The sequence below is a fragment of the Myotis nattereri genome, assembly GCF_964212035.1.
Source record: "Myotis nattereri genome assembly, chromosome: 5".
Lineage (NCBI taxonomy): Eukaryota > Metazoa > Chordata > Mammalia > Chiroptera > Vespertilionidae > Myotis > Myotis nattereri.
The window spans coordinates 52,013,304-52,040,720 of record NC_138080.1 but is presented as its reverse complement, the minus strand read 5'-3'; the positions used below and the strand labels follow the sequence as shown (position 1 = coordinate 52,040,720).

At 43.4% G+C, this 27,417-nt stretch overlaps 1 protein-coding gene across 1 annotated transcript in view; it reads right to left on the bottom strand.

Moving 5' to 3' along the window:
- The window catches only part of DCHS2 (dachsous cadherin-related 2), a gene marked incomplete at its 5' end in the record, with an annotated part of 201,144 nt that extends 180,045 nt beyond the window's left edge, over positions 1-21,099 (bottom strand). Inside the window, one exon of the mRNA XM_081090653.1 lies at positions 19,087-21,099. Within this exon, the coding sequence (XP_080946779.1) occupies positions 19,087-21,099 (2,013 nt within the window). The remainder of the gene's footprint in view (positions 1-19,086) is intronic.
- Positions 21,100-27,417: the final 6,318 nt, after the last annotated feature.

Below are 27,417 nucleotides of genomic sequence, written 5' to 3'. Positions count from 1 at the left end.
AAAAAATCTATAAATTATGTAAGAACCAAGAAGAAATGAAGAGTGATATAGCTGCAATAAAAAACACCATTGAAAGTTTCAACAGTAGACTAGGAGAAGCGGAGGACCGAATTAGCGAATTAGAAGACAGGGAAACAAAACACACCCAAACTGAACAGCAATTGGAGAAAAAAATAAAAAACAGGAGGAGAGCCTAAGGGAGCTATGGGACAACAGGAAACGAAACAACATATGAATAATAGGGATGCCAGAACAACAGAAAGAGGAACAAGGGTTAGAAAACCTATTTGAAGAAATAATATCAGAAAACTTCCCAGAGGTGGGGAAGAAAAAAAATCACACAAGCACAGAGAGTCCCAAACAAGGTGAACCCGAAAAGACTCACACCAAGACACATCATAATTACCATGGCAAATGTTCAGGACAAAGAGAGAATCTTAAAGGCTGCAAGAGAGAGATGGAAAGTTACATACAAGGGATCTCCCATTAGATTATCAAATGATTTCTCAACAGAAACACATCAGGCCAGAAAAGAATGGATAGAAATTTACAAAGTGATGCAAAGCAAAGGACTGAATCCAAGAATACTATATCCAGCAAGGCTATCATTCAAAATTGAAGGGGAAATAAGAAGCTTCACAGACAAAAAAAAAAAAAGGCCCAGGGAGTTTATCACCACCAAGCCAGCAATGCAAGAAATGCTAAAGGGACTGGTGTAAAAAGAAGAAATAAAAAGCTCAGAAAGAAAACAGCCACACAAAAAAAGAAATGGCTACAAACAAATACTTTCAATAATAACTTTAAACATAAACGGACTTAATGCTCCAACCAAAAGACATCGAGTGGCTGAATGGATAAAAAAACATGACCCATACATTTGCTGTCTACAAGAGACCCACCTCAGAAGAAAGGACTCACACAGACTGAAAGTGAAGGGATGGAAAAATATCTTTCAGGCAAACGGAAATGAAAAAAAAGCTGGGGTAGCAATACTTATATCAGACAAAATAGACCTCAAAGCGAAGGCCATAACAAGAGATAAGGAAGGCCACTTCATAATACTAAAGGGATCAATACAACAAGAAGATATAACCCTGATAAACATATATGCAACCAATGCAGGAGCACCCAAATACATAAAAAAAACTCCTGGAAGATATCAAAAGAGAGATCGGCAACAATACAATCATAGTAGGGGACTTTAATACACCACTGACATCACTGAATAAATCCTCTAGACAAACAATCAGCAAAGAAACAGCCACCCTAAATGACTCACTAGATCAGATGGACTTAATTGACATCTTCAGAGGACTTCACCCCAAAGCCACAGAATACACATTCTTCTCAAGGGCTCATGGGACATATTCAAAAATAGACCACATATTGGGTCACAAACAAAGTCTCCCCAAATTCAAGAAGATTGAAATCATACCAAGCATCTTCTCAGACCACAATGGCATAATATTATAAATAAACTACAATAAAAACAACCCAAAATACTCAAACACTTGGAAGCTGAATAGCATGTTATTAAATATTGATTGGGTTACCAATGAGATCAAAGAAGAAATTAAAAACATCCTGGAAACTAATGACAATGAAAACACAACAATCCAAAACCTATGGGACACAATGAAAGCAGTCCTGAGAGGGAAGTTTATAGCTCTACAGGCCTATCTCAAAAAACAAGAAAAAATGGTAGTAAATCATCTAACTATACATCTCAAAGAATTAGAAAGAGAGCAACAAGAAAACCCCAGAGTGAGCAGAGGGAGGGAGATAATAAAGCTTAGAGCAGAAATAAATGACATAGAGACCAAAAAAAATACATAAAATCAATGAAACCAAGAGCTGGTTCTTTGAAAGGATAAACAAGATTGATGAACCTCTAGCCAGGCTCACCAAGAAGCAGAGAGAGAGGACCCAAGTAGCTTGTCTTTTCACTTTGTTAGTGGTTTCCTTTGCTGTGCAAAAACTCTTCAGTATGATATAGTCTCATTTGTTTATACTTCCTTTTGTTTTCCTTGCCCGGGGAGATATATCAGAAAACAATATTGTTATGAGAAATGTCAGAGATTTTACTGCCTACATTTGCTTTTAGGCTTTTTATGGTTTCAAGTCTAACATCTAAGTCTTTGATCTGTTTTGAGTTTATTCTTTTGTGTGGTGCAAGAAGGTGGTCTAGTTTCATTATTTTGCACATGTCTGTCCAATTTAACAGAACCATTTATAATAGACTATCTTTAGTCCATTGTATGTTTTTTGTCTCCTTTGTCAAATATTAATTGACTATAAAGGCATAGATTCATATAAAAAAAAAAAGAAAGAAAGAAAGCGAAGGACAATTCAATGAAATCAGTAAAACAGTACATTTAAAAATGAGTAGTTTATGGACATTTACTTTTATTCAGTTTCTTCTTAAGGTGAAGAAAACTCTAAAAAAAATGAGTAGTTTAACAAAGATAGAAATCATAAAAAAGAATCAAAGAAAAATTCTGGAGCCTAAGAACACTATGAATAAATTAAAAAAAAAAAAAAGGGTGGCAATAGAGAGCATTAACAACAAAATGGATCCAGCAGAAAAAAGCATCTGTGAGTTAGAAGACAGAAATTTTGAAATATTCCAGTTGGAAGAGAACAAAGAAAAAAGAAAGCCTAAGTGATCTATGGAATACTAACAAAAAGAAAAATTTGCAAATTGTTGCAGGTTCAAGAGAACAGAGAAAGAAATGGGCAGACACTTATTTAAATAAATATTAACTGAGAACTCCCCAAGCCAGGGGAGAGATTTGAACATCCAAGTTCATGAGGCTCATAAGAACCAAACAGTAAACTTAAAGCGATCCTCTAAAACACACATAACGGCCCACCTCTTCAGCTCCCACCCGACCCACCTCCTCACTCCTCACTGCTCACTCAGCTCGCAGGCTCACTCCGTGCTATGGTTAAATACTCATGGGTTGATTGATTACTCACGGTGTGTGATTAAGTAATTAAGCTGAGGAGCCACTCGGACCTGCCAGGTGTCCACCCTTTAGGTTTTCACAGAACCAGCTGGGCCAGAGCCTCTGCTCCTCCCCGGGATGAAGCTGGCAGTCTGGGCTCCTCACAGGCCCCCCACGGCCAGCCCGCCCACCCGGGCACAGCACTGGCCCTGCCTCGTCTGAGCTCAATCCCTGTTGGCTGTGACACCGTTGCCCCATTTTGCTTCCATTAAAAATGTCTGTGTATTTCCAGAAAAAAAAAAAAAAAAACATAAAGGGGAGGGAATAAAAGAGAAGTTATTGTATAAAGAAAAATAAAAAAACCTCAAGATGAACTTATTAAATTCTTTTTGTGGTATTAGAAGTATGCTGCAATATATAAGAATCTATATTTTTAATTCAAGTAAGAAAATTACCTAGAATACATTAATTAACTTATAAACATCATTCATCTATACAGTAAATTGCCCTTCCTATCATTTCTCTCCCTCCCTCCCTCCCTCTCTCTCTCTCAATATATATTATTGATTTCAGAGAGGGAGGGAGGGAGGGAGGGAGGGAGGGAGGGAGAGAGAGAGAGAGAGAGAGAGAGAGAGAGAGAGAGAGAGAGACATCAATGATGAAAGAGAATCATTGATTGGCTGCTTCCTGCATACCTCTTACTGAGAATCAAGCTTGCAACCTGGGCATGTGCCCTGACTGGGAAGTCAAACCATGACCTCCTAGTTCATAGGTTGACACTCAACCACTGAGCCATGCTGGCCAGGCTCATCTCTCTTCTTTATGCTGGATGCTGACAGAGGCAATGGAAGTGGAATAGACATAAGCATGACAATTAGATTCTACACAAGGACAAAAACACATAAAAATTCTTGTAAGATGAGTCCAGGCTAAAGCAACTGCCAGCACTGAAATATTATGTTCTTGTTTATGCATAATGTAACAGAACAGCCTTTGTATTATTTTTAACAGTTTGGTACTTTAAATAATCTGTACTTCAAAGGAAAGTAAACAGTGCATAAGCTTAGAGCGCTTTCTACCTCACAACTTGGTCCTTTTGTAATAGGCATTCTTAAGAACTAGACAAGCCAATTTCTATGTAAACAATAACTTCCTCTGTGTTTCCAAATGTAGGAATCAAAAGAAGTATACAACACGAGAAGTTTCTGATTAGACAACTGTTAAAAATCAAATAGTATTTAAGTCTATTTAAGGCAGGGCTAGAAATAAGATTTAATCTCCTGAAACCATATCCATAACAATGGCTATTTCTACACAAGGAAAAACAAAAGAACTTTCTAAATAATCTGAAAGGAAGAGGTTTAAAAGGTAAAGGATCATCTCCTGTATTGAAAAAATTTTGGGATTAACAGTCAGTTATCAAACTGATGAGAAATTGTTTTGAGGGTTTTTTCTTTTCATTTCTCTTTGCTATCCTTTGAACACAGCTACACTCAAGTCTTTCTTGATTTTTGCCACATTACATTCCCACCAAAGCATCAAGTTGATGCTATTTTCTTGTCTGAGGATTTCATATAAACTAAACCAACAAGATCATCAAAACCAATTCAGCAATTAAATATTACTACCATAATTTAGAATAGAAAACATTGGTTCTAATTTCTATAAAGTGAACATAAATGAATAATTTACTTGATTACATGAGGGATCTCAATTTATCAAGTGCACACACAATGTACAAAAATACAACTGAAAAAAATTAATATTAATATTAAAATAATATGTTAACTATACAGTTCCTTTTTCATATGCAAAGAACTTCTCAGTAATGTTTTGTTTTGTCAAAGGAGGTATCTAAATAAATTGTAATGGATGCCCTATTTCTGTTAATAAGGTTCCTGCAAAAAATTAAATTATTCAAATGACTCAATGACTTTATTTTATAATAAGTCCATGTTCAAAGTGGTGTGTATCAATAAACATATGTTAAAGGACACCATGAATGATATTGCTCCTCTTTAATTAAAGGAAAATTCAAAGCATCTCTTTCTCCTCTTTGCTTCACTTCTACTACTGAATGAGAATAAGGTCTCAGAATAATCAATAAAAAACCCAAAAAAAGGTACTGCCCTAACCAGTTTGACCCAGTGAATAGAGTGTCGGCCTGCAGACTGAAAGGTCCCAGGTTTGATTCTGATCAAGGGAATGTATCTTGGCTGCAAGCACATCCCCAGTAGGTGGTATGCAGGAGGCAGCTAATCAATGTTTCTCTCTCATCTATGTTTCTAACTCTCTAACCCTCTCCCTTCCTCTCTGTAAAAAAATCAATAAAATATATATATTTTTTTAAAAGAAGGTACAAGTCAGTCATGTCCTAGGACAGTGGTTGGCAAACTGCAGCTTGCGAGCTACATGCGGCTCTTTGGCCCCTTGAGTGTGGCTCTTCCACAAAATACCGACTTCTGCGCATGGGCCACGAAGAAGTTTCAATCGCACTGAACGGCATGGTATTTTGTGGAAGAGCCACACTCAGGGGGCCAAAGAGCCGCATGTGGCTCGCGAGCCGCAGTTTGCCAACCCTGTGAAGTCAATGCTTTTCTCCTTCTCTTGGGATATCTTACATGTTAGGAATCAAGGACAGTAAGGCAAATGCGGGCAGTACCCTTGACATTGGGAGGCCAGAGAAGCATCCAAGGTCACGGAAACTCTGGGACTGGCAAGCATGGCCACAGAAGAACCTTTGGGAAATATCAGAGCGCAGACTGCTCTAATCTTTACTTTAAATCCAGAGGGTCAGTATGCGGCCTGTGATAAGGAGCAGACTAAATTTAGGACTGAAGTTCCACATCACAATGACGACAGTATGCTTTCCTAGAGTGTCATTTGAGGTTCTGGATCATTTTTCTACCCATTTAAAGTGACTAGTCATGGAGATTTTTAAAACAATAGACTGATATTTCTTTTCTCGTCCTCACTTAGTTTCATTCTCGCTCCGTTTGATTAAACTCAGTTGAAGCTCTACATAATAATAAACTTACCTGGACATTTACCCGTGTCAGGCACTGCTCTAGGCACTGGATATGCATCACCTCATTTATATCACAATAACCCTATAAGGTAGACCCTACTATCATCATCCCTATTTTGCAGATGAGAAAATTGAGGCTTACAAAGATTTGGGAGCTTGTTGAAGGTCAAGTTACTAAGTGACAGAGCTAAAATTTAAACCCAGTTATGTCTGGCTCCATAGTACAAGCTTTGAACCAGTAGATCACTCTTCCTCTGTCCAAAACAAGGACAGCTGCAAATAATGAGCACCAGTAAACCTCTTCCATCCTCTCCACTAAAGAGCTTCCACACCCTTCATCAGTGGGCAATCAGAGATCTGCATTTTTATGGGAAAAGGGTAAAGCCTGAAATGAACAGCATGGGTTTTATAAAAGAAAATTCAAAACAGAATTGCTAGGAAAGAAAGACACAGTGTCCTGTTGCATACATAGGGCAGGATTAGTATGCCCAAAAGCCATAGAGTAAAAGGTAAAAGCAAGCAAGATTATTAAAACAATAATCAAGACTAAGGTATTTTTATCTGTTCAACAAAATATCCTATATTGCCCAATTCAACGCTTTCTTTTCATATGAAAGACACTAGTTAATGGCTTCCATCAAATATAGGATATAATATTAAGAAATGGACAATAATACATCTCACATGTCACTTTTTATACTTTAGCAGCTACATTTTCTTCACAACTTCCTGACGCTAATAGACGCTGTAGAACAGTGGTCGGCAAACTGTGGCTCGCAAGCCACATGCGGTTCTTTGGCCCCTTGAGTGTGGCTCTTCCACAAAATACCGACTTCTGCGCATGGGCCACGAAGTTTCAATCGCACTGTACGTGCGCGCCCGCACGTGGTATTTTGTGGAAGAGCCACACTTGAGGGGCCAAAGAGCCGCATGTGGCTCGCGAGCCACAGTTTGCCAACCACTGCTGTAGAAGACCACATTAGCTCAAGGGGTCCTGAATCCATCAGCAAGAGATACCAGACACTGAACAGGACAATAGCAGATTCCCAGACTCTACTTTAAGTGGGAAAGGTCTGGATAAAGATGGGCCAACAGGTAGCAAAGTCAATCATTACAGAGCACTGAGGAAGGAAATAGAGAAAACAGGGGTGAGATGCCCACAGACTTGACTTGTAATAACTGTCAACAATGGGAGAGGTAGTCTAGAGGTAGGGGTAAAAGACAGAGGAGAAAGGGGGTCATTGAGAAGCACTGTCAGAGGAGATGGTAGAGGTATAATGTAGGGTATGAATGGATGACTGATTTGGTAAGAGGAGAATCAACTAGTCCTCAGAGGTTGGACGGCACAGAAAAGTCTGATGATTAGAGGCAAAACACAAGCAAGGTCTCACCTAGTCTCTACTGAGTGGGAGGCATGATTGCCCATAAAAAGTATAGGGACCAAGATATGATGCTTAAGGAGAGTGAAGTTACCAGAAAGACGCTAAGGTGAATACAACAAAATCGCCCAGCAGTATTGTGGGCCCAGCTGACCCTACACTTAAAATAGAACCTACTGTCACTTGGAATTACTTCAGCAATGTTCCACAGTCCAAGTGTTGGGGTGGAGGACACACATAACTGGATTAATCCACTTTCAGTAATATGTGTACAGGTATGGAAGAACAAGGGTCAATTTATTGCATCCTGGAGTCCTCATTGGACAAAGAAGGAACTAAAGTGAGGCCATCCTTTTTATTACACTTCAATTCCATTTCCCTAGTTCAGGCTCTCATCGCCAAATATAGATTATTACAACAGTATTATTAGGACTCTCCTACAGGGTTTCCCTACTTCTTTCTATTAATTCAAGACAAATCCTCCTAAAACCTTATTTTACACAGGTCAACCTCTACTCAGAAACCTCCCATATCTCTCAAAGGCCAAACTCTTGTTTGTTTTTATTAAATTTATTGGATGATATCTATATGTATGTAAAAGCTTAAGTGTCTGAATGACCTAACAACCAGTCAACCACTCGCTATGATGCGCACTGACCACCAGGGGGCAGACACTCAATGCAGGAGCTGCCCCCTGATGGTCAGTGTGCTCCCACAGCCATCCCCCCACGGTCCCTTCCTCCCGCCAGCCAGCCCCAATTGGCCCCTATTGCCAGCCAGGCCAAGGGACACCACCTCCCCCACCCCCAACCCGGTGCCCCTGTGCACAAATTTGTGCACCGGGCCTCTAGTTGGTTAATAAGATTCTATAAGTTTCAAGTGAACAGTTCTGTAATGCATCATCTGTATATATTAAGGTCAAATTCTTTAGTCAAACACTGCAAGTCCATCAAGGGCTGTCTCCTTCGGAGTCTTCAAAACTCCTCCCATTACTTCAGAACAGGAACCAGAAATGCCATGATTATTTCAATTCATCCTATCCCCACTTGGACTATGTAATCCTAAACAGATTTTTAATCAAAATTTGGATTTGTTAAGATGTTCACCTGATCTACCTACACCACAAAGCTATCCCTTTTAAATGAAGATGTTAATTAGATTTTAAGCAATTAACCTGGTATTTGTAAAAATGATCTAGCATAATTTCCCTAATGGTCCATGAAAGTATAAATTACTTCTACAGTTGCTCACTTTTAATTTATAATTTAGAAGGCGAGGGTCTCAGTAGAAGTCTGTTGTGTAGGTGTTAATAAAATTAATTTATCGCCAGACTGCAATCCTCAGAGAAAGGAAATGTTACTGATCATAACTTTCAGAAATCCATCTGAGTGATTCTCTTTTAAAGGTGACTATGCCTAAAAATTTACACATTTTTATGGGGGGAAAAAGATGTGCAGAAGGCATCCATGACAAGATGTAAATATATACATCCCTAGAAAGTTCATATCTAGGGAAACCTTCATCCTGATCCATTGCAAAAGGAATTTTTCCCATCTCTGGGGTCCCTTACCTCTTACTACACCAGCTACTTTCCACTACATAGTACAGGCTACCTCAAATCCTTACAATAATGTGTTGTTAATTTTATGTGTCAATGTCACTGGGCCATGGGATGTCAGGTAGCTGGCTAAACATTAGTACATCTGTGAGGTGTTTTTGGCTGAGATAACATTTGAATTGGTAGCATAAATAAAGTGGTCGCTACTTCCTTCTCCCCTCCACCACCACTCCCCTCCCCACGCCACCAATGTGTGTGAGCCTTATCCAATCCACTGAAGACCTGAAGAAAACAAAAAGGAGGAGGAAGGATGAATTCACTGCCATGAGCTGGGACATCAGTCTTCTCTTGCCCTCTGACTACTGGTTCTCAGGCCTTTAGACTTGTACTAAATTATGCCTTCGACTTTCTTGGGTCTCCAGCTTGCACTGAGCAGATCCCTGAAATTTCTAAGTCTTCATAATTACATGAATCAATTCCTCTTAATAGATTATATATATTTAATACATAATATAATACGTATATAGTAAATAAAATAATAGCACATTATACAATATATTTATTAAGATGTATATTTATTATAGTATAATTTATTCTAAACTTCTTATAATATATAATACATTTATGTAATATATACTATAATAAATTTATATAATATACATTTTATTTTAATAATTTATGTATATCATTTATATGTTATAAACATAAATTTCATATATATATATACATATATATATATCAAATCACTCCAGTCAATTCCTCACCATAATATATATGTGTATATACACACATATATAAACATATATTTTATTGGTTCTATTTCTCTGGAGAGCCCTAACTAACACACAGTCCATGGATGAGGAACTGTGACCAGAAAAGTTAATAGAGACAATAAATGGTGGAGTCAGAATTGAAACTAAGGTTTTCTGACTACAGTGCTGTCTTTTTCCATGTTGTCTCAAAGATTCTAAAGAGCAAGAACTGGCAAACAGAATAAAAGACACTAAGACACTCTATAGGGCAGAATCATACCCTGCACACATGAGAGGGGTCAGGTGCCGAGTCTAGTATGGTGGTTAGCGCCCTAAAGTGCACCCCAGAGGATTCATGACCGCATTGCCTTCACCACAACTTGTATCACATTCCCCAGGCTCTCGAAGACCTTCACAGTACTTTTTTTGCGGGGATTTAGGTAGGGGGGAGAGGATCACTATTGAGAAGTCATCTGAACTGTCCTAAGACAGCTGGGATTCTGTAAGCCCAAAGGAGATGTTATAAGCATCCAAAGTAAGTAAAACAGATTTCTGCTTTCATTGTTATAAACATATGCATCTGCAATTTAATATTTTCTGCTCCTTTTTCCATCTTTACATCCAAGATAATCTTTATTCAAAATGTCATTTTCAATTAGCTCTCAGTCTTTACTATACCAGGCAAAATAGTTTCCCTCCTCATTTCTAGAAGTCTTATTTACTAACATTTAATAATGTATAACATGAATTGTTATAAACATACATGTATTAATTCACGATTCACACAAAAACTTTATCAAACTGACACTACTGTTATCCATATTTTCCATGTGAGGAAAGTGAGGCACAGTGCCCAAGATCACACAGCTAGTAAGCAGTGGAGCTGAGGTTCAAACCCAGGCACTCTAACCCTGTAGTCTGTCTATATTTTTCATCACTGCATACAGCCTAGTTTTAATCTTTAAAGCTATGAACACTCTACCATGCAATATCAGGTATCTTTAGTTATAGAACCAAGAATTAGACAGATTACCAGTAAATTACATATTGACTGTCACTAGAGATATGTCCTACAGATTCTAGGTTATATCCTCCTTATTACATATCCAAATATATTATCTGATCACCTTGCCCAAGTGGGAAAAGGGGAAAGGAAGTAAATCCAGCTGATGGGTCTTGGGTAGCGGTTGTGTGTTGGGGGAGCGGGGCAGGGGGAGGAGAGGTGGGATGTCAAAATGAAATCTGGTAGATAAATCTACAGTGAACCCTGAGTGCCTAGCAGCTTAGCAAAGCAAAGCCATGCTGGAACTAAGGTATAAAGCCAGGAAGAGTCAGATACTCAGGGAAGACAACAGTTGGCAGTTGGTCTAGATACATCCTGTGGAGAGGCACAAATGACTATACTGTGGAAACCCGACGTGCTTTCAGTGCATACATACAGATGGGTCCAGTCCATTTAAGCAGTCAGAAGAAGACAATCATACACAGGAAATATGATGATGTGACTGTCAAAGCTGGTGCACACTATGGAAGTCTGTTAGTATGTAAGTTAAACAGTAAGAGTATGTTGGTATTAAGTTGATGGAGACAAAAATATGGGATACGCAATGCAATTCAGACCACAAATTTCCAAAGAGCCAATGATAAAATATATTGAGAAAATAACCTTTACAATAAAATTAATATATTAATGTGTTAGCTGAAACAGTAAAAATCTTGACTAGTTGTAAATCCAGAAGATATTTGTGTTTGTTATGTAGCTCTTCAATACAATTCAACAAAGTAAATGCATCTTCTAGTACAATGAGACTAGAAATTACAAGGGACTCAAATATCATTAAGTTTTAATCTTTAAAGCTAAATCCCACGAGTCACTAAAACACCTCTGTTTTACTAAGACGAGTCAGTAACTGTAGCACCATAAAGAACCATTAAGAAAGGAGCCAGACTGACCAATAAAACATTGAGTGGAAGGAGACTGAGATAAGCCCACAATCCCTCCAGTTGGAACAACATGCACAATGATGGTGGACAAAGCGAGGGTGACTTCCATGGGTATAAATGAAGTGACAAATGTCAGAAACACTGTAGGACTTGGACTCTATCTACTGTAGTCAAATTTGAGGAGGAATCAAAGATGACACTAAGATTTTAGGAAACATCTTCCTTAATAAAGTCTCTTACTTCTGAAGTTGGCCCTAGGAGCACCTCTGTTCCTAAGAACCACCTAACCTCAGCATCCTTTGCTATCATCACCACTCAGACTTCAGGAGAGTGGCTGTTGGCCCTGGACACTTTGACTAAAGCTAATTAATAACTCTTCCCTTAAGTCATACCATGGTTCTCCATTTTTACTTCCACAGCACAACTGAGACAAAGCGAACATGCTTAGAAAGACTTTACTAAAGGCTTGGGAATCAATAAAAAGAAAACAACCCCCAAAGATATAACGAATCAGAAAAAAAAGTTATAATTTAGTCCTTTTCAGCCCATAAAGCACAGTGGGAATCAAGCCTTCCAATTTCTCCTGTCTTTCCAGATGGCAGATTCTATTTTTAAGGTCCACTGCCCAGACACCTCTCCTCAACATCAGACCATGAGAGTGAACAAGCACAGCCAAGTGATCTCTCCCACAGCCAGGGTTTGGAATCTCAAGACCTGCTTCTCGTCCAGCTGACTGACATGAGACATGCCCTCGCTCTTTACCCTTGGAACTCTCAACAATGCAAACACAGCCACGCCAACAAACAGCAAATACATCACACAGAGCCCACCGGGTGCGTAAACACTTCTATAGAAAGGACACATTCACAAAGATAGGAAAGGTTCCAAAAGGAGCTGATTAATGAAGGTTGAAAATGAAAGAAAGAAAAAAATACTAGAAGGGAAATGGGTTTGTTTCACTGGGGAAATGTTAGATTTAAGATGCAAAAAAAAGCATCCAAGTAGAGATACACACCAAGTAGAGAAATGTTTCCTCTGGAGTTTGTAAGGAGGTTGACCCTGGGGATGTAAAAAATAAAAAAGTTGAAGTTGTGGAAATATATAAGAAGAAAGTACAGAAAGAAGCGAGAGGAAGACAGACCCCTTGGCGATACCCCTACACACAGAGTGGGAACAAGAGGAAAAGGGGGAATTGGCAGGGCAGAGCCAGAAAGAGTGCAGTGTGATAAGGGCAGTGAAGAAGACACACTCAAGAGAGAGGAAGTGAGCCACAGTCCAGCATACTTTAGAGAGAATGGAGGAGGTTATGAGTAATAAAAGTTCATTGGGTTTGAAATAGAACGTAGGTGCCTTTTGAGAGGCAGAATTTAGTATAGTAATGGGGGAAGGTCAGAAGAGGGGGTGAGAAGTGATAGGCAGGTGGAGGCAGAGCACATGCCATTCATCCATGAGAACTGACAGTGCAGGAAGGAGAAAGAACCAAGACTCTGTTAGCACAGAGACCTTGCCCACTGTGCTCACTGCTGCATCTCCAGTACCATGACCAATTTCTGCCATGTAATAGGTACTCAATAAATATTTGTCCACTGGATGCTGTTTATTCAATAAATGCTGTTGTTTGATTAAATAAATGAATTAGTGCATGAATACAGTGGTGATATGTGAGGGACATGAGAGAATAATCTTGCTCTGGCGTGTGGGTGATTCAGGTACCAATGCTGGATTTATATTGTTTTAAGACCTGATTACAAGATAAAGGCTGTAAGTGCAGTTCAAACCATTGGATTTAGTGTGGGTGAAGAATGAAGTTAGTCTTTTTGATAGTAATCTGAGGAAAAAGAGAATCCATCAAGCCAGATACTAGGTTGGGAGAGGCACACTGAGTGTATGCCCCACATTCAAAGTCTTTGGAAAGTTCCTATCTGGGTGTGACAATATAAAAAGGTTCAGCCAACCCCAGGGTTCGGGAGGATGGGCAGCACTGAGAGCAAATAAGTGATGTGGATAAACTACCAAACACCGAGAAGGTTCAAGGGTGTGTTTTATTAGATGACATAGCATTCACTTTGCAGCGGTTCTCAACCTATGGGTCGCGACCCCTTTGGGGGTCGAACGACCCCTTCCCCGGAGTCACCTAAGACCATCGGAAAACACATATATAATTACATATTGTTTTTGTGATTAATCACTATGCTTTAATTATGTTCAATTTGTAACAATGAAATTGGGGGTCACCACAACATGAGGAACTGTATTAAAGGGTTGCGGCATTAGGAAGGTTGAAAACCACTGACTTACAGTGAATCTAGAAAACAAATTTCTCATCCAGTTGTTTCTCATTTTGTTTTGATTCTGACAAAGGAGAATCTAGCTTATATAAGGTCAATAGGAGAAAACTGGCAGAGCACTACAGAAAGAAGGTACAGTTATATATATACAGAATTGATATAATTATATAAAGCCCTGGAAGAAAGGCGAGGCTATGAGATCCAAAGAGTTCGTTTTTACAAAGTGATATAAAAGCCCTAACCGGTTTGGCTAAGTGGATAGAGCGTCAGCCTGCGGACTCAAGGGTCCCAGGTTCGATTCCGGTCAAGGGCATGTACCTTGGTTGCAGGCACATCCCCAGTAGGGGACGTGCAGGAGGCAGCTGATCGATGTTTCTCTCTCATCGATGTTTCTAACTCTCTATCCCTCTCCCTTTCTCTCTATAAAAAATCAATAAAATATATTTTTTAAAAAAGTGATATAAAAAAATTTGAGAGTAAAAAAGAAAGCCTATGTTCATTGCAGCCTTATTTACAATAGCCAAAATATGGAAGCAACCTAAGTGTCCTTCAATAGATGAATGGATAAAGAAGATGGGGTATATGTAAATAAAGGAGTGTCATGCAGCAATAAAAAGGAATGAAATCTTGCCATTCTTGAAGACATGGATAGACCTGGAGATTATTATGATAAGTGAAATAAGTCAGACAGAGAAAGATAAATGCCACCTGGTTCCACTTATATGTGGAATCTAAACAGAATAAAGAAAATAAATGAACAAACAGAACAAAACAAAAAAAACAGACACCAAAGGGATGGTTGCCAGAGGGAAGGGAATGGGTTGCTAGAGAAATAGGGGATGGGTGAAAAAGGTAAAGGGAGATATAGTGAATAATATTGAGTTAAGTTTGAATGGTGATAGATGATCTACACTAATAAAAGAGAAAGATGCAAATTGACTATACCTTTGCAACACCCACCAGCCAATCAGGAGTGAGTATGCAAATTAGCCCAACAAAGATGGGTTAACCCATCTTTGCAGGCTCCCAGTGGCCAGGGGCAGGGCGGGATGCAGGCCTTCCCCACCACCCCAGCCGCTCTGGGCCTCTGGGCCAGAGTGAAGGCAGTGCCAGCAGCCAGGGGAAGGAAGGCCCATTCTTGCACAAATCTTTGTGCATTGGGCCTCCAGTTACTAAATATAATATTGAATCACTATATTGTATACCTCAAACTAATATAATTAATATAAACTTTTTTTAAAGAAAAAGAAAGTATATGGAAGACACTCCATTGAGGCTTATCCAGAAGTTAGGGAACAGAGTCAGCGAGAGGGCTTATGGAACACAGAAAGTTCACATCACTGCTTTGGAGGGGCCACCGGAGAACCTCATAAACAGGAGGCTTTCTGCAATCTGGTGGGGCTGGATCACTGGCATGTCCAGAAATTCCCATCAGCACAATTTAATAGTACCTACAGCAATACCTGGGACCTTGAAAACGTTTTTTGCAGTTAGAGATGCAGTCCTATACTTGAGCCAAGTTCAGCTCACCATAATGGATCTGCCACAAATTGAGTCGTAACAATGGGATAAACTCACACCTCATGGCAGAATCATCTCACAGTTTTAGAAATAGCTCTAAAGACAAGTGCTAGTCAAAGGAATCACAATTAACCCACCCTGCTTATTTTCCTTCAAATGGAGCCAAGTCATGCTGTTTTATATCAAGATCCTTAAGGTCTTCCAGATGGAAGAATTCTAGTCCAACCTCCACCTATTATGACTTTCCTTTTAGAAATCCGTGGCAGAAACTAACAGCATACCCTGGCATCCATGTGCTCCCCTCCATTTCTCAGCTTCCTTTGCAGTACACCTGAGGCCACATGGCTAAACTCTGAACAATGGGGACGTTGGTGAACCTGATTTAAGTCACTCCCGGGCCTGGCCCTATCTTGTTTGAAGAAGGACCAGCAAACCTGCACCATATTAGACCCTGCTTGAGTGATAATGTTCCACTATGTCACTCACTGACGCTTGTGGATTTGTCCATTTCAGCAGCAGCAAGCATTCATTGCTTTTCAAAGAGTTGCCAGTTGTGCCAGAGCAAAGGATGGAGGTTATTATCATCCAAAGGATTAAAAAAAAAATTAGAAGCGGTCATGAAAGCTCGTATTTACAATATAGGAGCATCTCGCTTATTTAAACGTGATTGGATACATCTATATATATATAAAGCTAGCTACCTGAATGCTGAAAGGACCAGAACACCAGGGACCAGAACACCAGGCCCCTCGCCAAGGCGGGCCCCGACTTGGGAGCAGTTAGGGGTGTCCCTAGGCAATGGGAGCGAGTTTGATGGGGAAAAGTCAAAGAAATAGGAAGGTCTTAAGGGTCTGCGGGGGTTGGGGTGGTCGGCCCAGAGCAGGTTTGGAGTGTGCTGGGGAAGGAAGAGGAAGATCTGACTGGAAAAGGGCTCAGCACAGTACCTTTCTCATTGCGAACCAGCCGTGGACTGAATGGGTGGTTGTTTCATGAGTGCGCTTGGGACCAACATGTTCATGGCAGCGGCAGGACTCCCGAAGCTTCACTGATTCCAAATAGTAAACAGCTATCAACCTCAAAGAACAGAAAAACCCTCTCCCTCTAGAGGCCCTGGATGTTGCAAGGCGACTGAAGGAAACACCACTTAAGGAGGAGCTAGAAAAACCAGGAGTGTGCGACCAGAGGATTGTGGGATTGTGGAGGACGCCTGAGCGCCTGCAGCTAGAACGTGAGCCTGTTACTGCGCATGCACATAGTCAGCCCTATAGTCCTCGGTCTGGCAGTATTTGGATGTGACTTCTGGCGGGAAATTATTTGAATTGAGGTTTGCTGTTCCCTTGAGGCGAGGAAGATCAGGATTAAAGGTTTCGTTTGTTACCTTGGTTTGAAGCGGAGGAAAATGGGATAGTGACGAATAAGAAACTTTGGAGACAGTGAAGGGCAGTTTGTCCAAACTGTTGCAAGCTCAGAATTAGAGTTTAATTGGTATAGAAATCCTGCTAATAGCACCTGATGCCTGATATCTGAGCACTCTACTTAGAGGTTTTCCAGTTCAAGTTTTTGGAGACTGCCTATTAAAACATTCCTGGTTTGAAGGTGTTTATATAGAAGCCTATAAATATTAAGTATTTGCTGTGTTTACCATGCTTAGCTCTCTGTAAGGAATATGGAATAATGTTAAGTGCCTCATGTTCTCAAGAAGCTTGAATTTTAAAATAAAAAATAAAGAAGAAGAAATATAAATATTAAAAATAAAGAAAGAAGAAGCTTGAGTTTTAGGGGAAAAATCAGGCAGGCAGGCAAGCAGTTAGGAGCCAGTGTTCCCAGATTGTGAGAGGGATGTCCACAGGATCAGGCCTAAACCAGAAGTCAGACATCCCCTGAAAGGTCCTGATTTCGAGAGAGTGCAGGCCAGGCTGAGGGACCCGTGCAGCCCCCTCTCCTCCCCCCCCCCCCCCCCGCCCGTGAATTTCATGCACTGGGCCTCTAGTAACTTATAAAAGCCAAAGGGCGGCCCCTTCTTCCCCTCAACCAGGAAATACGCCTTTGAGGTCTTAAAACAACCCAGCCTGAGAGTGAACTACAGCTTCGGAGCTTCGCTCACTAGTTAGCCTCTCCGGCTCTATTTATTTACTCAAGTTTTCTTGGAGTAAATAAACTAGTTTTGGCAATCTGGCTTGTTATTTCACATCAGACAAGAAATAGGAAATTGGAATCAATAAGTGGTGTGGTGCTAGAAGGGGACATATCACAACATCCTAAGAGTGAAGGAGGGATCAGAACTCCAAAAGGCAACACCCACAAAAAGAAGGTTAAAGAGCCCCACCTTTTTGTTGTTAATCCTCACCCAAAAATATTTTTTCCCATTGACTTTTTAGAGAGACTAGAAGGGATGGGAGGAGGAAGGAATAAAAGGAGAGAGAGAGATGTGAGAGAGACATCAATTGGTTGCCTCCTGTACTTGCTCTGATGAGAGGGCTGGGATCAAACCTGCAACCCAGATAAGTGCCCTTGACCAAGAATCAAACCCAGGACCCTATGGGGTACAGGCTGACATTCTAACCACTGAGCAACCATGGCCAGGACAAGAGCCCTGTCTTATAAGGATGATGTGAGCCTCACTACTCTTCACGGTCCTGAAAGGCATCACTGGAGGAGCTTGGCCCACAACAGTTAAAAATGGCTTGATTGCCGGGACTGACCCACAGACCCTGAGCGACGGATGAACAGATTGCTCCAATACACGTTTCTATGAAAGAGAGGGCTAAGGCGCTACTTGGCTATCGAAACCAAGTAGCCCTGTTCGCCTCCCTCCTTTAGCTTTTATTGTCATAACAGATTGAACTAAAATTAAGCTCTTGATACAATTAGCAGGTTAAGCATCCTTGAGAAAGTATATGCTTCTATAAGGTCAGATCTTTAAAGACTAAGCATGGAGATTCTAGTACAACACCCCAGGGGATCAGACTTGTTTGGAAAAGTCAAGGTAGGGGCTGCCGCCTTCGGCAAGGTCCCCTCAGGGGCCCCCGACCTTTCGGAGAACCCTCCTTACAGACATTCCAACCAAGTCCCGTGCTCCCCCACACTCGATGTCCTTAACTAGCCTTTGCAGGCTTCTAAAGAAGGTAGGACAAAGTGTGGGAAGTCTCTGGAAAGGTTACTCAGAAACAGTTTCAGCGTTTAAAGGCACGTATTTGTTTGAAAAACTAATTGTGCCCTGGCTGGCATTGATCTTTGGGTGAGGGTCAACCGGAAAATAAAATAAAATAAAATAAAGCCTAATTTGTGAGGGCCACTTTACTTCCCTAGGATGCCCCATATGATGCTCAAAACTGTGAGACATTGCCATGCACCTACTGCTTGAGAATGGGTGGTTCCTGCCCATTTGGGTAAACATATCTGGCATTCAGGAAGCCAGGGTTCCACAAGCAAAAGCAAGATCCAAGTATCATGTGAAACAGAAAGGACCCTAGAGATCATTCATTCAATCCAAGCCCCTGGTGGTGGTTAGGTAGCCACCCATGCATCTCACTGTAGAGGAGGAACTAGAGCCCCTGTTCCCTGATATCAACCTGGGGTAGGACCACCCCATCACAATTCTCCTTCCCTGGACAGCCTCACAGCCGCTCCATCCCTTATCCTCTGACCCACAGGCCCCAGGCACTCACCTGCAGAAAGCAGTGTCCAACCTGGGCGTGCTCCACCAGGGTGGCGTTGTACACCTGCCTCCAGAAGATGGGCTCGTTGTCATTCACATCATTCACGGTGATGCTCACCAGGCAGGTGGCGGACAGCGGGGGCTCTCCCAGGTCATGGGCCACCACCCGCAGCTCTACAGCCTCCTGGGCTTCCCGGTCCAGACTCCGGGTAGTGCTGATCAGGCCGGTTTCGGGGTCTATAGTGAAGGATGGTGCGCACTCCGCCCTGGGCCGCTGAGCATCTGGGTTGCAGCGCTCAGGGAGGTGGACCAGCTCATAGCGCAGCTTGGAATGGCCGGTGCCAGCCTCGTCCGCGTCGGAGGCGCTCACCCACAGGACCGCGGTGCCAGGGGCCGCGGCCTCGGATACTGAGGCCTGGTAATGCTCCTGGCTGAAGAGGGGTGGCTGGTCGTTGAGGTCGGCGATCCGGAGCAGCAGCGTCTCCTCCGTGCTCAGCGGCGGAGACCCCGCATCTGTGGCCACCAGTCGCAGGTCATACAGGTCTCGGCTTTCCCTGTCCAGGGGTCCCTCGACGCAAAGGAAAAACACCCCTGGCGAGCCGCCAGGCCTCAGCGTGAAGGCCCCCTCTGCGCCCTCCAAGGTCAGAGAGATGGTCCTGTCCCCAAGGCTCAGATCAGGTCCCCCAGCTGCCTCCTCTTCCTTCTCCGGGTCACCGTCCGCGTCGGACACCGACACTCGAGCCACGTAGTCGCCAGGCCGGGCGCCTTCAGAGACTCGCGCTGCGCCCCCCTCGGTGAGGAACAGCAGGTGGATGGCGGGCCGGTTGTCATTCACGTCCAGCACGGCTATGGACACCCGCACCGTGGCTACCTCGGGCTCTGCACCTCCATCGCGGGCCTCGACCACCAGCTGGTGCCAGGCCTGAGCCTCGCGATCCAGCGGCCTTTGCACTCGCACCACGCCGCTCAGCTGGTCCACCGCGAAGTAGGCGGCGTCCCCGGATGGCCCGCCGCCGCCTCCCGCCCCGGGCGCCTGCCGGGAGCGGATGCGGTAGCGCACGTGGCCGTTGGGCCCCAGGTCCCGGTCCGTGGCACGCACGCGACAGACCTCGGCGCCCGGCCGAGCATCCTCGCGCACAGCGGCGCGGTACTCGTCCTGCTCGAAGACAGGGGGGTTGTCGTTCTCATCCAGCACGCGCAGCTCCACGCGCAGGCGGCCCGTGCGCCGAGGGCGGCCGCCGTCCCACGCCTCGATCTGCAGCTCGTGTGCAACCGCCGCCTCTCGGTCCAGGCGCCGCAGCAGCACCAGGTCTAGGGGCTCCGGTGGCGACGAGGACAGCGGCGACGGTGGTGACCCGGGGGCCCCATAGCGCAACTGGAAGAAGGGTCCTGCGGGGTCCTCGGAGAGGTCGGGCGGTGGCACCAGAGTGTAGCCCTGGGTGCTAAACAGCCCCGCGTCGGGGTCGTGGGCACCTGGCAGGCGGAAAGCCGTGCCTGGAGGGCTGAGCTCAGAGACGTCAAGTCGCAGCGAGTCCCGGGGAAAGCGGGGCGAATGGTCGTTGACATCGTTGACGTGGATCTCCACCTGCACCACGGCGCCCAGGAGGGTGGCGGCCACGAAGCTGTAGTGGTCCCGCCGCTCGCGGTCCAGGCTCCTTGCCGTACGGATGATGCCCGTGTCCGGATGCACGTGGAAGTCGTCCAGCAGCGGGGAGTCGTCCGAATCCTCCGACAGAAAGAAGCCGCCCACCTCCTGTTGCTGCGCAGCCGGCAGCCCGGCGCGAATGTCGCCGACTAGAGTGTCCGGAGGCAGTCCCTCGTCCACGGAAAGGCTGAGGTTGAACACCTGGGCAGAGGAGCCCGAGGCCGCCCACATCCACGCGTGCACGAAGAGCCCGAGCAGGAAGCGCTGCGCCCCGGCGCCCCCGCCGCCTCCTGGCCGTCGGCCGGGCGACCCTCTCCTCCCGGCAGGAGCCCCGCGCCGCTGACGCCCTCCGCCCATCCTCCGCGCAGACGGGCTCATCGCTCCGCCAGCTCCTGGGGAAGGCTCCCGGGGAACAGCCAGCTGGTGGTGGGATGACAGCAAAATCCAGGAGCCTCTTCAGGGTCTGAGCCAACGAAGAAAAGACTTTGTTTGTCAAGCAAACCGACAGCCCCAGGAGTTGCCGAGATTACATCTGCAACTGGTGAGAAGGTCCTCTGCTCGCAGCTCACGCAGAGGGGGCGCGCTGGATGCCACTGGCGCTGCGGCCACCTCTTCGGCCGCGGGATTTCCTTAAAGGAATCTCACCTTTTCCCCTCCCTCTCCTGTTCCTTCTGCTTGGCCGCTCGTTTCCCCCTGGTAAAGTCAGGTGCATGTTTCTTTTGCCAAAAAGGATGAAATTATCTAATGCGCGCACACACAGAGAGAGGAGGGGTCGGGCAGGAGAAGGGGGTGGAGTAAGGGCAGGGAGGCCGAGCGGGGGCGCCCAGCAGGAGCGAGGAAGGGAGGAAATAAAGGAGGGAGCGGCGGCTCAGGCAGCAGCGCAGTGGGCTGCTGGGGAGCGGAGGACCGCCGGGCGCCCTCCGCGATTCCGCCTCGGGCGCCTCCCCTCTGGTCTCCTCCCCGGCGTGTGACGCGGCGCACGCGAGGGCAAATTCCGACCTGCGAATCCCCGCTCTGCTGCAGGGCGCGTTAGCAGCTGGGCCAGGGTCGGAGGAGAGGGGAGCAAAGGAGAAAGGACCCGGAGATTTGGGGCGCCAGGCGGGCATCTGCCCAGGCTCTGCGTGCCAAGTGCCGATGGTGGGGGAGGCAGCCTCTCCGTGCCGTCCCTCTCCATCCCCTGGACTGTCAGGCCCCTTCCGCAGGCCAGACGCTTGGCTCAGACTGAGCAGGGAGGGCGGGGGTTATAATCACTTTGGGGAGCCAAACTTGTGTTCTCCATTTGGCAGGGGAGACAGACTCGTCCCCAGCGGAAGGACAGATGGAGTCAAGAGCCGGTGCACAGCTGGGGCCAGGATAACTGTAAAGGAGGGAAGGTGGAACTTGAAAAAACCTTCTCGAGAGACCCTGAGAAATCTGTAGCACACGTGGTGAAAACCACGCTTTACTATGCCGCGTTACTGCTCAGGGACACGACAGCGTCTTGCCACTCCCCTCTGCCCCCAGGAATGACGACAATGGGTTGGGCTGGCGAACACTTTTTGTATATTCAGCGCCATCATGACACTTCAGATGCTGATTTATGGGCTGAAAGACAGGATGGCTGAGGCCCCACCACCTCCCAGCGCTTCACTGTCGCCTCTGAGCGAAGAAGTCCGGAAGCAGAGCCACTGTCCATACCAGTTACAAAGTCGTTTGTGGCTGAGCCCCAGAAAAAAAATGCCAATAAATGGCCATCGTCGCAAGTTTCCGTAAATTGTCCATAATAATTGGTAGAAATGGGTCAATGGCCTCTAATAAAGAATGCCGGAAGAAGGGCTCCGTGCCCTCTGAGGAATGGCGGGCCACATTTTCGCAAATGGCTTCTGCAGTTTTGCATCTAGACTGGAGGGAAGAATTAATTTTCTAGATACTGTGGCTCTCCTTTGGGGAGGACTAAAAGCCCTGTGTAGTGGTTCCTTGAAGCAACAATAAGATGCCTTTTTAATACATCGTGGAGTTATATATTATTGCCAATCTACACTCACATCATTCATCTCCAACCCTCACCTCATCATAATAAACAATTTTATAGCAGATAATGTTACATGTAAATGGAGACGTTATTAAAATAAATTCAGCTTCCTTTCACCAGGAAAGTGTCCTTACCATGAAGGAGATTTGTTACGAATCTTTGGTCTTCTTTCGCCTCAGCCTCTTCAGGCTCATCCTAACTAGTCCCCCTACCTCCATTCTTGCTCCTTTGTAAGTAATTCTCAGCCAAGCATTTGGATTAATGTGTTTAAACTTGGCAATATATTGCCAGCCTGGTGTGGCCCAGTGGTTGAGCTTAGACATATGATCGAGGAGGTCATGGTTGGATTCCCAATTGGGGCACATGTCCAGGTTTCTGGCTTGATCCCCAGTAGGGGACATGCAGGGGGCAGCCAGCTGATCAATGATTCTCTCTCACCATTGATGTTTCTATCTCTCTCTCTCCCTCTCCCTTCCTCATTGAAATCAATAAAAATACATTTTAAAAATAAATAAATAAAAATGAACTTGCCAATATATTTCCATTATGCTTAGATTATAATTCAGACTCCTTTTAATAGTACAAGACTCATGCTAGCATGGCCCTACCCACTTTTCTGACTTCATCCACTCCGGACCCAGCTACACTGCCTTCTCTCTGATCTTGGTACCTGTTATGGATTGAATGTTTGTGTCTCCCAAGAATTCTTATGTTGAAATTTACCCCCTAATGTGACGGTATGATGATGAGGTGGGGCCTTTGGGAGGTGATTAGGATCAGAGGAGGTCCTGGGATTAGTGTCCTTATAAAAGCTATGGGAGAGCTTGCTGCTCCCTGCTCTCCACCCTGTAAGATGCAAAAGTTGCAAGCGGTGGCAACTAGGAAGAAGCCCTCACCAGAACTTGACCTTGCTGGCACCCTGATCTCCGGTTTCCAACCTCCAGAGCTATGAAAAATAAATGTTTGTTGTGTATAAGCCACCCAGTCTGTGGTACTTTGTTACAGCAGCTTGAATGGACTAAGACAGCCTAAGTTTGAATTGTTCGAACCTTTCTGTGCCTGGGAGTTATGTCTTCTGTTTTGTGAATATTTGGCTCTTTCTCTTTTAGGTCTCAACTCAAATGCTTAGAGACCTTCATTGACCACCTTAGCTCAAGTAGCTCCTGCACCATAAACTCTGTATCTTTATATACATTTCATTCTCAGCACCTATCAGTACCTTAAAGTAGCTTATTTTATTCATTTGTGTATTCGATTATCGTGACCTTAACCTTCTTTACACACTCTAAGCACTATTTTATCCTAGAACCTACAACAGCATGTAATACACATGGGCTTCTATTCACTAAATATGTGTTGGGTGACTGGATGAATGGTTGAGTGAACTGACGGGTAGATGAAGGATAAGTCTGCTAAGGGAGGAGTATGAAGCCATAGCTCAGAATTAATTTGCCATGAGATCCTTTACTGTGATGAATTGTATCTTCACAATTTACTCATTTTAACCATTCTCTGGGGGCTTCATGGACTTATTTTTGAACGTCCTCAGTGTATTTTGCAAACTGTACTATTATCAAATATTTACTTGAGTCTAAAAATAAAGGAAAAGCAGCTAATTGTTTCTGCATCTTTCAATGACACATGCTTTATAAACAGTGGTTTCATTTAGAAACAAAAGAAAAATCAAGAACTTCCAGCATTGATTTTTCCATTAGTTTCTAAGCTCTGCTGCCCATTTCCCAATACTATACCCCTCATTGAGTGTCCTGAGCAGCATTCTAGCATAGAGAATTCAATTTAGTTGAGTAAAAGAAATAAGAGCATTATCAAATATGCAAAAAGGAAATAGTTTTAGATAGCACAGGAGCCATCAGCCTGCAAGAAATAGGTGAAGGTCTGACCCTTGAGAGAAGTGTCAGAGAGAAACTGGCAAGAATTGAGCTTTGAAGTGAGCAATTCCGGTTCTGTTCTATAATTTTGAGCAGGTTATTTCAACCTTGTTAAGGCTCAGTTTCCTCTTCTGTAAAATGGGGGTTATAATATCTAATCTATGAGAATGTTACGAGCCTTAAATGAGACAGTGTATGTGAACTAGCACATAGAAGTAATTCAGTTAATATTATTTCTTTTGCTCTCTGTGTGATGAAATATTTGGGGTGAAGTGTTTTGGGATTCTCAGTAATATCAAACGCTGACTTTTTAGCCCCCTATTAAGGTGTGGAGAGGGAAAATGTAAAATTCCCAGTGTCATGAACAGACCCTATCATGGGCAAAAAGGCCCAGAGCAGATCTTCACCCAGAATGACACAGTTGAAGTAGAACAGAAAGTCCATTGTCAAAACATTTTCTCCCAGATGGTAAATGGTTCTTAGCTTTGTAATAATTAACTTAAATAGTCTAAAAAGTTACTAAGTGTTCAAAGCAGTGTTTGAAGCATCTCGAATCAACCTTTTAGGAAAATAATTATAATTATTATCTCCATCTTACAGGTGAAACTGAGGTTCAAGGACATTGCAGGTAACTTGATCAAAGTCACAACACAGGTGTAAGTGTTAGAATCTAAGCCCAGGTAGCCCTGCTCCAGTGTCCATGGCCTTTTGAGCTCTTCATTGGTCATTTATTGTCTCTGTGATTTTCTGCTTAAAGCAGATTGTTTGGCTTCTGAATTCTCACTGAAATCAAACAGTTAAAGAGTAACAGTTTTGGAAAGACCCGGGAGACCAACGGGAAAAAAAGAAATTTGGACAGCATCTTTGTGTGAATAGTGGATGGCTCAGGAAAATGGCCACAGGAAATAATTCCCCACAGATACCAGGGGACCACTGTAGCTAAGTTTTGGGGGAATCAAAAGTTATACAAGGATTTTCAACTGTGTGGGAGTTGGACCCCCTAACTCCCATGTGTTCAAGGATCAACTGTAATTATTTTCTCTGGCTCTCTGGGAAGATGGGGAAAAACTTCATGCTGACATTTTATCATATGGTTGGAGACAAGTATAATAGCTTGTCATTAAGTAAATTTAGATATGCTGTATCGAATCATATTTTTCAAATCCTGTAAAAACTGGAATGTAAGAGTTACAGATACTAAAGTGCCCCCACATTTGAAGATAATCCTTTAAATAGGTCTGAGACAGAAGCCCTAGCTAAAGTAATTTCTGCCTAAATTTCCCCCAAATCCCCTTCTTTCTCCTAAATTGCTTATTCTCCTTACCAATAAGTGCTAAAGCAGACGAACTTCTCCCAACTCCCTCCACAACTCCAGATGGCCTACAAAGGCCAATCAAACCTGCTCAAACACATAACCTTTAAGATTTGGCTTGTCTTTCTTTTGTGCACGATGCACACACACCATCTTGTTTTTCCCAAAAAGCCTTTCTTTAGATGAAATAATCCCAGCTCCTTATTTCCCCAACCCTTTAATCATTTTGTTTCTCTTCTCTGAACTCTTCCCAATTTCCCTATTGATTGTTTAAGATGTGGAAACCAAAACCACACACCATTTTCTAGCAGCGTCTATACACTGCCAAACCCAGGGAGGCTTACTTCTTCAGTCAGAAGCCAAAGCCAAGTCCAACAGGTTCCTAACAAGTGGATGTCAGAACAGGTGTGACACCCCCAATTCCAGTAAAGAAATGCCTTCGGAGTAGATAATTATTCAGTGTGCAAAGATAAAACACTTGCTTTCACTCAGAGGGGTTTTTAGAATATTCACATATTTGTATAAGCCAGCGTGAAGGATATAGCTAGTGAAGAAAAAGATAAGTAGCATTTAATTCTGCCCATATTTTTCTAGGTGTAATTGCTCTTTGTGTGAAGTAAAGGAAGCTGATCTGTTGCCTGGGACAAAGCAAAGTTCACTGAAATACATACAGATAATATATGTTATAATAATTCCAGGCAAGAGAAAGCAAAGGAAATGCCCAGGACCCTGCCAATCCCACAAATATTCAGTGAGAAAAACACCTGGATTCTCCCCAAGCCACAGCTGTTCAGTTGGAAAATGCCTGGATCCCATTGAATCAAGGCCGTCGGGGAAAAGAACCACATCCGGCCAGAAGTGTCTCCGCACTACGACAGGCACACATGAATCCTATTTGATCAAGACACAGCTCTTTTGGAAATAAATGGATCCTGCTGGATCCGAGCACAGTTCATGATTTGCACACACAGATGGGGATGTACTGGGTACAAATACAATCTGTGAGAAACTCCTTTAATACACAGACACTTGGGAAGAGAACTTGTGCCGCAGATTCTTGGCCGTGTCAATATCACAGTTGTTTTTCTCATGGAACACAACACATGTGGACATGGCAGGGCTGCTCCTTGATTAAGTTTCCTGGATCACATAGGATCTGAGTGTTTTGCCCTGATTCTTCAGAGTTAGCAGTGTGTACATGTACAGAGAAATGCAAGATTGAATGTCAACCTTGTTTTTCTTTAGTATGATCAATAACACAGTAGCATCATCATAATAGGAATGTTCCAGGTCTTTCTGAGCACACGTGAATTGAGGGGGGGAAAACAACATTATTTCTATCTTACAATTCATATTTTCCACATGTTTCTATTTTTTGACTTAAACTTCTTTTGCATCTAATACATTTTCCAAATATTTTATTCAGCAATTTATAATTCAAATACCATGATTGGCCCTGAAACTAATCTGAAAATCAGGCAGAT